At 44.7% G+C, this 17,548-nt stretch overlaps 1 protein-coding gene across 2 annotated transcripts in view; it reads right to left on the bottom strand.

The window, feature by feature from the left end:
* The window catches only part of PTGFRN (prostaglandin F2 receptor inhibitor), a 116,736-nt gene that overhangs the window by 67,329 nt on the left and 31,859 nt on the right, over positions 1 to 17,548 (bottom strand). For both annotated transcript variants that reach the window (XM_050957527.1, XM_050957536.1), the window contains exon 2: positions 372 to 737. In XM_050957527.1, coding sequence (XP_050813484.1) covers positions 372 to 737 — 366 coding nt within the window. The remainder of the gene's footprint in view (positions 1 to 371; positions 738 to 17,548) is intronic.

Here is a 17,548-nt window from a genome sequence, read left to right as displayed (position 1 = left end):
AATCTGGAAAGACTGTAAATTTGCAGCATCCTGGACTCTAAGAACAAATAATTTTTAGTTTGTTATTGGTTTTTGGCAGTTGGTAATATGAAAAAGTTTGGTGGCATTTACAATAATGTGCCTCCTTCGCCTCTTTATCTCACTTCCCTCTGCTGTTGCCACCACTTGAAGGGCATATTTTTGAAGGGTGGCTTTAGGAAAGGACCTGGAGGGAGGGGGAACCACATACAGATAACTAGTAACAGGAATTTAGACAAAATGGGGCTATGCCTATTCTCAGGACTGTATAGATGTACAACATGATGAGAACACCCAGTGGTACGTATTTGTCTGCTACAGATTACAAAACACCCCTCACCCTGTGGAAATACCTTTCACTTGGACTGTAGCATCGTAATTTCCCTGAACAGTGGCATCTGTGCTGGGGGTGATGCACTTGTATTCTCCTTCATCGACTGGTTGGATACTTTTGATCAGAAGAAACACAGCATTATTGCTGCTCCGCCTCAGCACGATTTCCCCACTGCCAACCCTCTTTTGGTATTGCTGGGAGGTGAATGACAAGTCCCAGGTACTCACTATCCGCACAAAGTCAGTTCCCTGGGAAAATTCCCAGTCAAAGTTCTGTTCACTGGGTCCATCGTAGTCAGTAACATTGCAAGGAATCACCGTCTCTGTACCTTCGACTCGAATGAGTGGGCTTTTCGGTACCCTCACAATTCGCCCTTTGCAGAAAGCTAGGTGGGAGAAGAGAAAAAACAGACAATTAGCAAAAGGAATTATCATGCAGAGTCAAATGTGATATCTGGCCAGTCCAGCATTTGGCTTCTGACTGTGCCAAGTATCAGATTCTTCAGGGGGACATGTGAGAAGCCCAAATATGGATAATCATGGAATAACCTGACAAGTTTTTCCTTCTAACCCCAGTCAGTTACAGGCTGTCCTACACATTAGGTACTTCATCCTCTATCTGCATTTCATGCCTAATGTAACTATGGATCATGAATAGCCGCATAAATGTCTCTAATTCTTTGACTCTTGTTAAGCTATCACAAGATATTACTGAAAACAAGTTTCACATGTTAACTATCTGTTGTGTAAAAAAGAATTTCCTCTTTTCAGTTTTAAGTTTGTTGCCTTTCAATTTTCATTTGAATGTCCCCTTAACTTTATGAGAAAGGGTAAACAAGAGTGCCCTGTTTACCTTTTTGTACTGTTATATTCTATCATTCACTCCTCTTTCTAACAAACAGTTCTGCATGAGGACAGTGTGAAAAGACTGGAAGTCTTCCCCTGTCTCTAATCATTTGTCACCCACCATTTCAATGCCTGATAACATATTCGAGATGGGTTGGCCATAAGACAACACAGTATTCCAGGTAGGGATGCATCACTGATTATATAAGCACTTTGCAATACTCTGAGCATTATTCCCTGTCCCATTGTGTATTCATTCTATCACTGTTTGCTTAGTGACACACTGTCTATTGAGGGAGTTTCCATCTTTCTCTGGAGTGCCAACTGAGATTCAATCATTAACATCAGATGAGGGTATCCCACAAAATCCATTTCCTTCAGACTTAGATCTTCGCTATTCTCCTCTTCCATGTTGCTAGAGTAGATACACCAGTGGCTTTACATAGTATAACTAAGAACTGAACCAAGAATTAGATCCTTCTACTTTACCACCCAATTTTATTGCCATAATGCTTCTGCCTCCAGAGAATTTCAACTAAGACACAGCCCTTTGTATGTAGAAGGTGGAGTGACTACACAAGAGAAGCAACTAATTGGCCAAGCTGTCCCAAAGTGAAAGTCTGCAGCTAATACAGGATTTGATGCCTGGACATACTGGGCTCCCTTCCCCTTTAAGCTAGTTGCCATGTGACATAATGATCACCAAAACACTCATGGGCTCCCCCAAAGCTTCTAGAGCAGATGTGTCAAACAAGACCCAGAGGCAGGATCTAGGTGTATGATTTATTTATGCAGTATGTTCAGAATTTGCAGAACTTAAGTTTTCATTCTTTTAAAAACTGAATTTTAGCCCTTCTGGTTGCAAAGAACCTAAAACCTAACCCCACTAATTGTAAGCACTCACTCTTTCATTGTTTAAGTTAGCTTTAGAATATTTAGAGAGAAGAAAGGAGAAGAGAGAAACAGAAAGGAGGATGAGAAAGGAAGAGAAACCCAGGGTGGAAATAGCAGTGGGCCTAAAGAATAGCAGATTTTCCAACTAAGTAATGCTGAATGCAATAATAAGGTACTAAACAAATAATTAACAGTTTCGTTTCTACACAAAAGACATTCTAACCTGATCTCTCTGAAAACCTCTGTGAAGTCTTACATTTTTACTCTGCCTTGACGACCAAAATTAAAAATGGTATTTAGCCTTCTCCACAGAATAGAGTTCAGTACCTCTGCTCCAAAGGCTAGTGGCTCTAAACACTTCTGTAATCCTATGCATTCCCTCTCCTCACAGTCCACAATAAAATTAAAACAAAACAAAAACTTTTCATTTACTTAAAAGATCCCCAACTTTTCCCACTTCTGGGGCACACTTTGAGACTACCTGTTGACTACACTCTCAATCCTCCTCTAAAATCTTCTGATAGAAACCCTGGCATATCAGAGTTTCTATCCACGATAGGTAACAAACACTGTAATTGTGGTAAAATGTCACTAATGCAATATGACAAGTGTGCATCTTGCCACTGGCAAATCTTTTGTGCACATTCAGTTTCTGTACTCGATCTTTGGAAAATCAGGTCTGGTCATCATTTGCTGGCTAAAGGACTATAAGCCATGGAGTCACAGGTATTTAAGGTTCCAAAGGGCAAGATCCTTTCTTCCCTTGCGCACCACATTTCAAAAAGTAGCCTGGGCTCTCCCTCTTTTCTGCCACAGAGCAGTTCAGTGAAAAACGTTGTCTTTCCTTTCCACATCAGAAGAAAAGAGCCTGATCAAGATTAAATTATCCATCCTGAACTGCTGACAAACAAATTCCAAAACAAATAAAAGGAAGTGTACAGTCCAGGAGAAACAGCAGCTTAAAATACAAGCACAAAACTCAAAACAGAGAGGAAAGGCAAAGAGTCCCCACCAAGCACCACTCCAAAACCCCAATGAAGACCGGGGCACAAATGCTTAGGGTTGGTAGATCATGATTCCTGTACCACCAGATGGTGATGTACCAAAAGACTGGATAATATTGCAAATATTTATTGGAAAACCAACAGTGCTCAGAGCTGTACAGAAGAGCGAGAAAGACATAGTCCCAGATAGCATTCCTTAAATCCCACGACCATGCAGGCACAAAGGAACGTGATAATTCCCTGCAGAAGACTGGAGAAGCAATACATTATGCTAGGACCAAATGCAAACCACTTAATTTAGCCAGATGACCTGGCAAAGAAACAGTAGTGAGATTTTTCCGGTGGGTTTGGCTCTGTAGCCAGAGAATAATCTCTGCAGCTGCAGGCTGGCTTTGGCAGGTTAGCTCACTTCCCCAAGAGAGAACGAGAGCTGCCTTGATTCACAACCCCAGCCTTTCCATGAAAGGAAAACACTTTTTCAGCAAAAGACGCAATCCTTTCAGATTCAGTCTCTCAACAAAATCACTTACACAAACCTATAATCCTGCTCCATCACCCCTAGCTACACATCCATTGCAAGACATATTGGTATAGTGTTTGGGAATGCCGAGGGGCAGCCAGGATGCTGAAAGGACCTGTCCTCCCAAGACCACCCTGACTTGTAGGACCATAAAGCACGGTAAAGTGAATCTAATATCCAGAGTCCTCTCAAGAGCACTCACATGAACTCTGAGCATAGACTTAAAAAAATAAAGTTCGACAACTTTTTACCACTTCACTTCACCATCCATACTAGGGAAGCCACCTGTTATAGACATGGAAGAACATATTTGCCTGAGAAAAGGTCCATTAAACTCAACGATATCCCTGTTTGCAGATCAATGACATGCATAGGATACAGGGGGATTAATGCGAGATTCTGGCCACATCCAAATTTAGCTATAGGATTTCCAACAAAAACATCCCATTGGTTAAAATCATGCTGTTGTCATATGAATTTGAGCCCAGTCCGAATGCCAGGATTGATCAATAGGAGCCCCTCTCTCTTAGGGAGAGGCTTCATGTCACTGCCCACAGGGCGTGCCCTGCCCATCCACACTTCTTTCCCATAACCTGCACCAGTCGGAAGTATAAGTACTTACTTCAGTGCAACAACAATTAAAACCTCCACAACAATTTTAACATAATTTATTTGACTGTTTGGGCACAAAACTATCTGGTATGATTGTTTATCTTCTGATCACAGGCAGCATGATCTAGCAATTCAACTAACAGACGAACGAAGCATTGATAGGTGGTCTTCATCACCCCTGCTCTTAACTCTTAAAATGCATTTTCCCCCACAGAATCACAGCCCACATTCAACCCTTCATTTAGTAGTACATTTATTTCTACTGGGCATAAGCATGATATGGCAAAGTGAACACTGTGGTAAGCCTAGCTAATTTCCTGACTTTCGTGCTATTAAGTTTCCAACCTTAGTGCTCCATTAAATGTAGGTTTTTACTTTTAACATCTTTTAAGAAAAAGAAAGCACCATAATAAACCAAATGAAATAACAGCAGGAAGACATATAATTACATGATAGATCAAGTCACTTAGTTATTACTTAGTAAGGAAACTGGACTGCACCACCCAGCTATGTTTCTTCCACTTACTCCAATTCAGTTTTAATGCAGGAGCCCACCCAGAGAGAGGCAGAGTTTACTGTCTGCAGCGTAAGGAAGGAGATGAATATAAGCATGCAGATGTGCTCCTACAGGTTGCTGAAGACAGAAGCTAGAGGGACTAACGTACTGGTTTATAGCGTGTTTATCTCCTCTCTCTACACACATGCATACCACAAATTAAGTTAGTACTACAAACTGACCCAGTGTTAAAGGACTCAAGCACATTTAAACCCCAGTAAGGCTCAATTTGTATCCTTCCCTAATCCTCCACTCTTTCCTGAAGGGCGAGAGTCATAAGCAAAGGATGAGCCTTGCCATGTGCCTTGTAAGTCAAAACCGTCTTTGTCAGACCAGCGAGGGGAGTGAATTCCAGAGTCCAGGATACTTCACCTACAACACTCTGCCATGAGCCCCCAGATATGAGAATCTGGAGGCTACTGATCACAGCTGTTGAGAAATAACATGAGGAAAAGCAATATTGAAGGCCTTGGCTACACTAGAAAAGCTGCCCAGGTTTAACTAAATGGATTTAGTTAAGGTAGTGCAAGCTCCCTAACATAGGATGAACTTAAAAAAAAAAACTTTTCACCCTTGCTTAAACTGGTTCATCTTATATCAGGAAATTAGTGAAAGGCTAACCCTTCATTATACATGGCAATCTACTGGTCAGGAAAGAAGGTCTGAGTAGAGCTTCCTGAACAGTCCTGTGTTCTTAAATGTGCAAGTGTCATGCACCATCCCTGACCAGCTCCATGTTGATATCCATGAAGTGTCCCCAGTGATCCACCAACACTTGCATAACCATAGATTTCTGTGGATGTATTCTGTGGCAAGGCGGGATCGTGCCAAAATACGGATGCACATGCCATCTATCACCCACCACAGTTTGGGAATCTCATTGCTGCAAAGCCATCTACTATGCCCTGCGCATTGCCAGGGATCAAAGTCCTGCATAGCAGGGGACAATTAATGGCCCTGCACACCCGCATGACATCTCTCCACCCCATCCCGCCTCATCCCTTCCCTTCCCTTCCCCCGGGGAATTTTCAATTTCAATTTCAACAAGATTTTCCACTGTCTGGTAGCAATGCAATGTTACAAGTTTCCAGAGTGTGATCACCACTCTCTTCTCCAGTGTCACTGCAGCCCTTATTCTGGTGTCCCTAAGCTGAAAGCTGAAGCAAGCTCAGGACACAGATCCAAGACTGGGACCTTTTGCATCTGAAAGTTCTGCAACCACTGCTCATCATCCCAAATCTGTATTACAATACGATTCCAATCATCTGCTAGTTCTTGGAACCAGAGCAGTCCTCTGCCTCCCGCAGCTGCTCCATGAGTGCCACCACCAACCTTGAATTGTTTTTCCACTCTGTCCCTCAGCAAACTGTCCTTGAAAAAATCATGTCCTCAGTTGTTGCGGTACTTCCTGCAGGTCTGTAAATTCAGGATAATCGTGCGCCTGTGTTTGCAACCTTCATGAAAATAGTACAGAGCTCTTTGAACTCCGTGCTTCTATCAGAGATTGCAGACAAAGTGCCATATGGGTTTGTGGGATTATTATTTTTAAAGGCATAAAAATTATGGGATATGGATGGCATTATGGGATGAAGAAAGTTGCCTGTTGGGAAGTTAAACTCTGGCTCTCAGCAATCCCCGGGCAAGTCACTACTATCCCACAAAACATTACTGAAGTGTCCCAAAAGTCACTGCCCCAGACAGCAGCATTTGTCACACAGGGATACCTACCCATAGTGCACTGCGATTTGCATCGACACAAGCTCTCCTGGTGAGAACACACAATGAACATGCAAGAAGATAAGTATGCACATGCCTGAGCAATATGAAAAATTTAATGGTTGTATCCACCGTAACTTGCATGCATAAAAGTTTGTAACATGAACGTGGCCTAAATAAGAAGGTAACTGTGTTTTCCACTAGTCTTCAGGTGTAGCCCCACATACAGTGTACTGTAGTAACCCAATCTAGCCATGCCTTTGCCATCTCTAATGTGGTGAGGTCTGCACATTTGCACTGTGATTAACAGAGTCAGCTGAGCACCTCATTCTTTCAAGGTCACTACAGATCCCATTGACTTAAACTGAAGTGTGAGACCTCTGAAAACCAGGTCTATAGACTCTGTGGTGAATTTGCTGGGCATGCATCCCGAACACCCCTACTGGTAAAGCACAGACTAACCTCCTCCTTAGGGCACAGCTTTGGTAACAGGGGATTGTTCTATTCTTATGTTGGGGGTTTGGGGTGGCAGAGAACTGGAGGAAAAGAATTATTTTCTGAAAACACTATTTGCAGCTGCTAATATAAACTGGGTCTCTCTCAGTTCTGAGATTCTACCTCATTCTCTGATCAGCCAACACAAGAGCACAGCTTCACCTGATAGGGCATTTGATGTGGCTTAAGTTGCCCAAGATACCCATTACTGGGTGACTCCTGTGACAGATCACATTCCATGATGTTACAGGTGATCTGGAAGGCTGGATATCAACCAATCCCCGGAATTTGGGGTTCTGCTTTTATTCCTGCTGCAGTCAATGCCATCGTTATCCCTAAAAACCAAGTACAGTGCTTCGTTCTCTACTGAGGTTAGTGATGCACATAGTTTCTGCTACAGTTATGAACTCTGGTCTTGGCAGAAGAACAACTCCCATTTGCATTAGCAGATACACAGAGACAATTTATTAATATTTGGTTTTAAAATGCATTGTTTAAAACTCATATTTCCCTCATCCCTCAGAGCAGCCAGAGTTCAGCTTTTGTGATATACAGAAGGTTTCCAAACTGTTGGTTTATTGGGAGCATTATCTCCTAAGACATCTAATACATTTCAGTGTTAATACAGGGTGGCATACTCGTAATGAATTCACCTAAATCCCATTTAACTGCAGAAACAGATGGGGGAGAAGACAAGACACTGTATATGTTACTGACAGAAAAGCAAGGAGGATACTTAAAGTTTAATATTTTATACTATTATAGAGACCACCAACAATGTTTATTTAGCTTGGACATAAAGACAACTGTCTTCATATAACAAACTAGAATTAAGACACTGAACCTGGTTGAACAGAAACCCTGTCTAAATGCTAATCTCCTTTAAAGACTTACCAGGCCACCAGCTGAAGAACTGGAGTTACTTTACAAAACAAAAGGATCTCTGTAGTGAGGCCAAAATTATACAATAGACAAGCGAACATTCCTCAGCCTTGTGATACAAATGACAGGACCAGATAACGTAGTGTCTGCCCTCTAGGGGGATTAAGCTAAAACCACCAAAATGTAGGTAAACCAAAGAGCCATGCTAATCATGTATCAGAAACATTTAAATGGAGCACATTTCAGTTGCTCACACCTTTTAATATACCCACTGGAATCCGCAAGTCCCAGCATACAAATACCTCACCTTGATCAGAGTGACAAGCAGCTTGCATCAAGATGGTAGGTTGCATTACTGAGACCTGTAGTCTTCATAAGCCTCATTGCTGTATTTAAGCAGAGGTCAGCTTGGAAGCACTGTGTAGTAGAGGTCACACTTCGGCCACCCCTGGACTAGTGTCTATTTCCCCTCTAATTAACAGTTCTGCGGGTCCCATTATTGCCCTCTTCACTGTACCTGTTATACAGTAGACATTCACCTGCCCCCTTGGCTTCTCTCTCAATCACCTGTATGCACTGTTTGTGTGTTATCCAATGATGAAATAAATGCCAGAGTGGAGATAGTGGGCTGGGAGGGGTTAGAGGTGGGGAGGAGAGGAAACAGATTGATTGGACAGGCTGAAGTTAACCAGACTATCTGCAGCACAGCTCATGGTTTTATGATGGTGAGGGACAGATGAAGAGAAGTTTTAAAAGTATTCCACCTCTAAGTTTTGTACAAATTTATTCTCAATGACAAGGAAATTCCCAACCCAATTATTCCCTCCATCAATACCAGTTTGCAGCTCTTGCCTCAATCAATGAGAATCCTGCTGATAGGAAGTGATGAGCACCCGATACTAAAAAATTATAGATTCTTCTCCTATATGTAAAACCTGAGTAGTCAAGACGCAAGTACTGAATCTGTAGAGTAACCTACAAGGCACAGAAACCTGGTATTCTGTAAGTAGACCTTTTTCTTACGACACAGGCAGAGTGAATTTATTGCTAAAGCACAACAGACCTGGAAACTACACTGAGAGAGCACTTTTGTTTGCTAGCACCACAGGATGGTACACTAATGTCAGTTTCCAGATAAGAATGTATCTGCTGTAATGTGTCATATTACTCTGGAGGTGAAAATGTCTGTACTAAAGGTAATAAGGGACTCTTTACCACCCTAGCTAGTCCGTTCATGTCTCACTGCTGGGACTTGCGAAGCATGCCCACTGTAGAGTCACAACAGAACAGACCGCTGTTTTGGAGACCATTCTCTTGTAAGAAGTTCCTTCTGCGGCCTAGACACATCCACCCAATAAAAGGAGAACATGGTTTCAACAGGCAGAAAGGAGAAGGTCAACTCGCCATGTCAGCTGCTCAAAAGGTAAGTGTGATGTGATAAGCAGTGGGATGCCAATTAAAAAGCCATTCAATAGCAAAAAGTAGAGCTGAAAGACAAGCAAACTGGCTGAGAATAAGCACCATATGTCTATGCTCCAGACAGACAACGATAGCTGAAACATCCAGGTGGATTCTTTCAACCAAGGCAACCATATGAAATGATATATGTCTGAGCTCTTTCAGGGATGAACACGCTGAAGTGCTTTTCAAGCAGATACACAGTGGATGCTTGGTTTGCCAATGAAATGCAGGCACATCTGGGGTGGAACAAAGCATCTTTTTAACAGTGTACAACAATTTATGACAGGAAGAATACGGCAGCCAACTTCGAAAATAAATAGAGGTATTTAGGAAGGGAGAATCATTAGCACAGTTGCAATCTGGGCTTTGATTCAGTGCAGCGTTATGTCAAAAGAAAGAGTCCCCTTAGCGTATCATCAGCTGCAAACGTCCAGGAATTGCTTCCACCAGCAGCTAGCTGACATGTCTCCTATTTCTAGCAAAGTGCCAGGTTTCCCCCTTCCATACTACAACTGAAAATGCACTAAACTTGTGATGCGCATGTGTCATAAACAGATGGTTAAGGGTTAATGTCTCTTTTACCTGTAAAGGGTTAAGAAGCTCAGTAAACCTGGCCGACACCTGACCAGAGGACCAATAGGGGGACAAGATACTTTCAAATGTTGGTGGAGGGAAGTCTTTTTTTTGTTTGTTTTTTTTTTGTTCGTTGTTCGCTCTCGGGATTGAGAGGAACGGGACATCATTCCAGGCTTTCCCAATCTTTCTGAATCAGTCTTTCATGTTTCAAAATTGTAAGTAATAGCCAGGCAAGGCAGATTAGTCTTATGTTTGTTTTCTCAACTTGTAAAGGTTTCTTTTTGCTGGAAGGATTTTTTAACCTCTGTTTGCTGTAACTTTGAATCTAAGGCTGGGGGGTTCCTCTAGTCTATATGAATCTGAGCACTCTGTAAAGCATTTTCCATCCTGATTTTACAGAGATAATTTTTACCTTTTCTTTCTTCAACTAAAAGCTTTCTTTTTAAGAACCTGATGGATTTTTCCTTGTTTTAAGATCCAAGGGATTGGGTCTGAACTCACCAGGGATTGGTGGGGGGAAAGGAGGGCGACGGTTAATTCCTCTTTGTTTTAAGATCCAAGGAGTTTGGATCTGTGTGAAGCCTCTCAAGGCAACCTAGGGAGGGGAAAGTCGGGGGGGGGGGAGAGAGGGATGGTTAATTTCTCCTTGTTTTAAGACCCAAGGGGTTTTGGGTCTAGGTTCCCCAGGGAAGGTTTTGGGGGAACAGAAAGTGTGCCAGACACTAAATGCTGGCTGGTGGTAGCGTACCAGACCTAAGCTAGTAATTAAGCTTAGAAGTGGTCATGCAGGTCCCCACTTCTTGTACTTTAAAGTTCAAAGCGGGGAAAAAACCTTGACAGCATGATACTTCTACAGAGCGGTAACAAGCCGTGTTCCTTTTGCACTGCCAAGGAAACACCCTTGCAAGTGCATCAGAGCAGCCTGCATTCCAGAGGAAGACTGGTCAGACCACTGTCAGAAACCATTCACATGCCTGTCATCTGTGAACGGAACAGTGATTGAAGAGACAGGAGGTCTACTATTCCTCTATTACCTTTCCTCAGCAGCACTACAGTTCTCCTTCCCCAGGAAGTGAAAGCCAATTTGCTCCTTATCTCTGATCCTTCCATGCCAGATTGCCATTAGGCAGCTCCAACCAAGAAACAAATGCAGTAAGTCACAGAACCACCACTGGGAAGGGAAGGGGATAATGAATGCACCCATACTTTGTGTCAACACCCTCTGATATTATTGCTGTTACATACATTTTATTTTATAATATAACCTCCCTAAAAATGACGTTTACACGAACACCACAGTTAAAAAAAAATCCATCCAATTATAACCTTTATCTCATACTGCGCTTTGCAGTCTGGCAAGAAGTAGGTTAGGCAGATTGAAAGGAATTTCTCTGGGTGTCAGAAATTCAGCTAGCTACTTTAAATAAATTAGTCATCTTAAATCTAATTAAGGGAAATCTCTTTCATTCTCCCTTCATAGCCCCACTCACCCCAGCACCATACCCCTCTCCCTAATGCAGACCCACACAAAGGGATGAGGTGTTGAGGTATACTAAATGAAACAGTAGGCTCTCATCACTCCTTCCAAGCGACAGCATTCAGAGCACCTGGCATCTCATAATCAGAGACTACAGAGAGAGCATGCTGGGGGCTCCATTAAGAGAGGTCAAATTTGAGTCTTTATGGCCAAGCTGTAATCATCCTACAAGCACTGGAATGTCTGAAGCGTGCAGAGCTCTGTACCCTGTCTCCTGACAGCGCTGTTATACCTCCCTTATTGCAGCACCATCTAGATAGAGCACGACTTGTAGATTGTTATGGCTCGACAGATCTGCAGCATTATCATTCCAAGACATCAGTAAGGAGTGAATGGGAGAGTGCATGAGAGAGACATTTACATTGTTCTTTCCCAGTCAGTTGGGGTTCTTTTTTTAGATAATGCAGAGTGCTTATCTAAAGGAATTAAGCCTGGGTGTAATTGCTTAAAACCCATTATCTCCATCAGGCTGAAGAAACGCATATTGCATCTTAAGTGAAGCCTCAAACATGTGATCAGAGACTAATTCTGTTAGATTTTTTAGTAATTCAGATGTCACTGAGACCAGAACAGACACCTGCCGGTCCCTGCTGCTCAGCCCATGCAGAATACCTCCTGGATCCCACTCCGTAAGTTCTGATGTCCTGCTCCACATATAAAGCAACCAGGGTTAAAACCACACATTTCTTTCCATACAATATTGACTTGTTATCTCATCCATCTCCCCTTCCCAGGAATGGAGTTTCAACTCACCCGAGCAACCTGTAACCCAGCATTTCTTAAGTGGGCAACAGGAGACCTGAGGTCCTGAGAAAAAAAAATCAGACTGGGAGGGATAATGGTCCCAATATTAATACCTGGAGAAAAGGGTTGATCTTTCCACAGGAAACAGTGTTCCACACTTCCCAGTTAAAATGGGGTCCCAGAGAGGCTAAACTTCCAAGCCAGAGGGTTTTGATTCATTGCAGAAGTTGCTCTAAGGCAAAGGAGCTCTGCTGGAAGGGCAGAAGCACAGACAGCCTCAGCATGATGGGTCAGATGAAAACTCAGCTAAATTCAGATCCGTTTCCCCACCTGTCTCATACAAGTGCCTGTATGCTGCCACCGCCTGAGATATATATGGTGGATGGGCAAGATCAGGACCTGTCGGAACAGCAATAGGAAGGCCCAATGACTATGTCAGGGGTGACCAAAGCAGAGACATGAGAAAAACTGTCTGCTCACAAGCTGGTAGCTTCACAGTGCAAGACTAAAAATAGTTGCTTACCACATGTTTGATCACTGGCCATAAGTCTGCCTTGGAGTAGTTCCTCCTACCTGCCAACGAGGAAGGAAGAAAGGATGCCTCCTTCCCAGGGCAATCATCACTCAGTTACCCTGATTCTTTTCTCTGCTGAAGAGTTATGGGACAGGTGTTCCAGCCTACCAAGCCACCAATCCCTGGTAGAGAAAAGATAACCCCTGCCCCTTGCACTTCCATCTTTTAAATGACCCAGCTATACTATAGTTCCTCATCTTCTAGAAAGTTTGACAGTCTATTTTCTTCTGGCTGTCAGGATGAACCCTGCACCACCCAAGATGCAGAGACTGGTAAGCGAAGTGGCACTTTGTGGAGAAGTAGTGACTGGCTGATGATGTGCCAGAATGGAACACTAAATATGGCTATAGTATTTTGTATCACAGCCTACTTGAGAGTACAGGTCCCAAAGTGCACTGCTGCATCTTGATCACTACACAAAGCAAATCAGATGAAGATATTACACCTGGTATTAAAGAGGAATTCACAAGAGAGAAGACAACTGTAGCTTGCTGTAAACTGCTAACGCAGCCCTTGTTCTAAATAGATCACTGATTGCTAGATGTTTACGACATTAACGGTTGTGGTTTTAGCTTTCTCATAATGTCAAATGCAACTCTAGTAAGTGTTGGCTCTGTAGTTCCTTTCACTGCCACTGATAGTTGAAGGTAATAATAGGCTGCAGAAAGTAGTGAAGAAATCTGTAAAATCCAAAAAGAAAAGACCCTCACATAGCACTCTGCATGGAACTCAGTTTACCTACCTCCAAAAAGGATAATGAGCTGAGTTGCCCATACAGGTTTAGTCTCTCTAATTCCAGGAAGTTAAGTTATTCCAAAAAGCAACGGGGGAAATTATCTGCTGTTCTGCCTCAGAAACCGAATTCCAAGAGAAGAGTTTGAATACATTAAATTTTAAGGAAGAATAAGCTGAAAAGTTGATATAGCTGCTCCAACAAAAGAACAAGTTTAAAGTGGAAAAGCTGGCATGGTTGGAAGCAAAGCTGAAAATGTTTGTGAAAATATTAGTTCCAATTGTCACTCCTAATTTTTGGGAAATACAAATGTCAAACCAAACTGTAAATATTTGTATATAAATTTTCTGACATTAAGATGTCTGCCAACTAGAATTTACAGGATTAAAATCAGAGCTGTTCAATAATAGCTAGTTTGTTATACAGTATTTATTTTTCCAGCTCTTTCCTAAGCTGTTGTGTAACTGAGGCTATGTCTACACTAGCACTTTTGTTGGTCCAACTTTTTGTCGGTCAGAGGTGTGTTTTTTCACAACTCTGACCAACACAAAAGCGCCGGTGTTGACAGTGCTATGTCAGCAGGAGACGCTTTCCTGCCAACATAGGTACTGCCACTCTTTGGCCATGGCTACACTTACAGTTTTGCAGCGCTGGTAGTTACAGCTGTGTTCGTACAGCTGTGTAGGGCCAGCGCTGCAGTGTGGCCACACTGACAGCTACCAGCGCTGCAGTGTGGCCACATTTTCAGCACTTGCAGGACTGTTGGGAGTGGCGCATTGTGGGCAGCTATCCCACAGAGCACCTCGTCCCATTTTGGCGCTGTGGCTTGTGGGAAGGGGAAGGAAGTGTGCGGGTCTTTCCGCTTCCTGTTTCAACGCCCCGTGGTGCTTTGCTACACATTCTGAGCTGTTTGGCGGCATTGTGAGTCTGCAGCGCGATTTCTGAGATTTCTGTTACAAATGGAGCCTGAGCTGCTGAGAACCTTGCTGATGAATGTTGCCAGCACATCACGCATGGCAGTGGAGCTATTCCTTCAGCTGCAAAGTGACAGTGAGGAGTCAGACGATGATGTTGAAATGCCTGACGCTCAAGACACTCAATTGCTTGTGGCAGTAACAGACGTGCTCAGCACCGTGGAACGGCACCTTTCGGCTCGGGAAACCAGCACTGAGTGGTGGGATCACATCGTCCTGCAAGCCTGGGATGACGAGCAGTGGCTGCAGAACTTTCGGATGAGAAAAGCCACTTTCATAGCACTGTGGGCTGAGCTCGCCCCTACCCTGCAGCGCAGGGACACGAGATTGAGAGCTGCCCTGCCAGTGGAGAAGCAGGTGGCTATTGCAATCTGGAAGCTGGCAACTCCAGACAGCTACCGATCGGTGGCGAACCAGTTTGGAGTGGGAAAGTCTACCGTTGGAATGGTGCTGATGCAAGTTTGCACAGCCATTAATCGCACCCTGCTAAGAATAACTGTGACTCTGGGGAACGTGCAGGACATTGTGGATGGCTTTGCAGAAATGGGTTTCCCTAACTGTGGAGGGGCAATAGATGGGACGCATATTCCTATTCTGGTCACCACCCCACCTGGCATCAGAGTATGTTAATCGCAAGGGGTATTTCTCCATGGTTCTGCAAGCGCTTGTGGATCACCGTGGGCGTTTCACTGACATTTACTCAGGATGGCCTGGAAAGGTGCACGATGCACGCATCTTTCGGAACAGTGCCCTGTTCAGGAGGCTGAGGGCCGGGACTTTTTCCCCAGACCGCAAGATCACAGTAGGGGACGTCGAAATGCCCTCTGTGATCCTTGGAGACCCCGCTTACCCCTTAATGCCATGGCTCATGAAACCGTATACAGGGAAGCTTGACAGGAGCAAGGACCGGTTCAACTACAGGCTGAGCCGGTGCAGAACGACTGTGGAGTGTGCTTTTGGCCGTTTGAAAGCCCGCTGGAGGTGTCTTTATGGGAAGCTAGATTTGGGGGAAAGCAGCATCTCCGCTATTATATCCGCGTGCTGTACCCTCCATAATATTTGTGAAGGGAAGGGTGAAAGATTCAGTGAGGAATGGACCTCCGAGGTTCGACGCCTAGAGGATGAATTTGCACAGCCAGAGAGCAGGGCTACTAGAGAGGCCCAGGAAAGGGCTTCAAGGATTAGGGATGCTTTAAGGGAGCAATTTGATGCTGAGAGCCAACAGTAATGTTTGGTGCCTTTGCTGTGCTTTGTTCTACCTTGGGGTACAATATTTACCACTTCCTGCAATAATAAAACGTATTGTAAAAGCCATAAAATCCTTTATTCAAAGTACAGTACATAAAAGGCCAGGGGGGTTAGGGTGGTGGACTGTACATTCAGAGGTTTGAATATGTCCTGTTTGGATTACTGTTCAATGTCTGCTGCACTTCAGGATTACTATGCTGCAGGGTAATGGGGGTGGAGTGCACAGGGTAAGAATTGTAATTATCAGGGCTGGTAGGTGATCGTACAGGTGTTGAGGGCAGCTGGGGGTAATAAGAAACTGGCTGCTGGAGAAAGGTGTTTTGTGCAAATACTGGCGAACAAGAATGAGAGCTTTGGGAGGGGTGTGGGTTACCACGGTACAGATCTGCCTGCATGGCTACGAGAGACTCGAAAGACTCAGTTTGGCGAGCCAGGAGGCTTATCATCTGCTTTGAGGTTTTTTTGGTAGCCAGTTCCTTTCTCCTGCTTTCTGTTTGCCTCCACTCATACATTTTCTCTCTCCATTCCTGCGTCTTCCTACTTTCTCTGTTGTAGTGAATCATAACTGCTTTGATCAATTCTTCTTTTGATTTTCGCGGATTTTTTCTCAAGTTCTGCAACCGACGTGAGGCCGGTGATCCGGCTGCATTAGTCAAGGTCACTAAAAAAAACATAGATAGAAACATGTAATATACAGAGGCTACATTGTTTATTATCACACAGTGAAGGAGTTTTTAGACTTTTTGTAGCATCCTTCCCACATACCTAACATAACACAGAGAGGCCAGGGAAGCGAAGGCATGGCGAGCAATGGGGTAAGTGTTTCTGCCCCGACTGCACCTGGGAGGGGGAACTGACCGATGGGTCACTGGGGTTTATCTGCACTGGGTACAGGAGGTAGCTGGTGTCCTGCACAGGGGACAGCAGTGAACAGGAAGGTGGCGAGCTGCTGGCGGGGGGGGCGGTCCGCGTAACTGCCGGCCTGCTGGTGGGGGGGAGGGGGAAACGCACAGCTGTGCTGGCTGCCTGCTGGGAAGGGTGGGGAGAGACCGGAGCGCACCGCGGGGCTGGCTGCCTGCTGGGAAAGGGGGGGAGAAGACCGGAGCGCACCGCGGGGCTGGCTACGTGCTGGGAAGGGGGGGGGGGGGGGGAGAGACCGGAGGGCACCGCGGGGCTGGCTGCCTGCTGGGAAGGGGGGGGAGAGACCGGAGCGCACCGCGGGGCTCAGGGGGGACCGCAAACCTGGCGCCCTGCACTCAAGTATCCCTAAATTCTCAACAGGGTTTCCTACTGCCAGATATATCACTACTGCGTGTTACCTGGGAAGAGAGGGAGGGTCTTCTACAGAAATGTGGATTCCGCCCTGGCCCCTATGCAGCTTGCCTGTGTGCAGCCATGGTCCCCCCACCCCTCGCTGCACAGTGGATCGGACGAGTTAGCCTAACCGGGACAAGGACCACGGTGGCTCTCCCGATAAACTTGAGAAAGCACATTGCCCACCCTCTGGCTGCAACTTTTCAAGAGATTACCGAGGCAGATTACAGAGACGTGACAGAGCAAATCAATGGGCTATTCCACCTTTAGGCATGCATGCAGGCAGCCATAACCCAAACCCTCCTCTCCCAAAACATAAAAATCTGCTTACCCCGAGCACACTCCGCAGCTTCTTCCTCACCAGCAACTTCCAGCTGCTGCGACTGGCTAGCCTCCTCCTGGCTTGAGAAGAGCTCCTGGCTGCATGCCTCCTGGGACTCCGGGGTGCCTCCCTCCACGCCAGTAGCCTCACTCTCGGCTTCCTCTACACCCTCCCCCACCTCTCCCTGCT

The sequence above is a fragment of the Gopherus flavomarginatus genome, chromosome 1 (assembly GCF_025201925.1).
Source record: "Gopherus flavomarginatus isolate rGopFla2 chromosome 1, rGopFla2.mat.asm, whole genome shotgun sequence".
Taxonomy (NCBI): Eukaryota; Metazoa; Chordata; order Testudines; family Testudinidae; genus Gopherus; species Gopherus flavomarginatus.
Note: the sequence above shows the minus strand (reverse complement) of the source record. Positions and strands in the feature narration are given on the sequence as shown.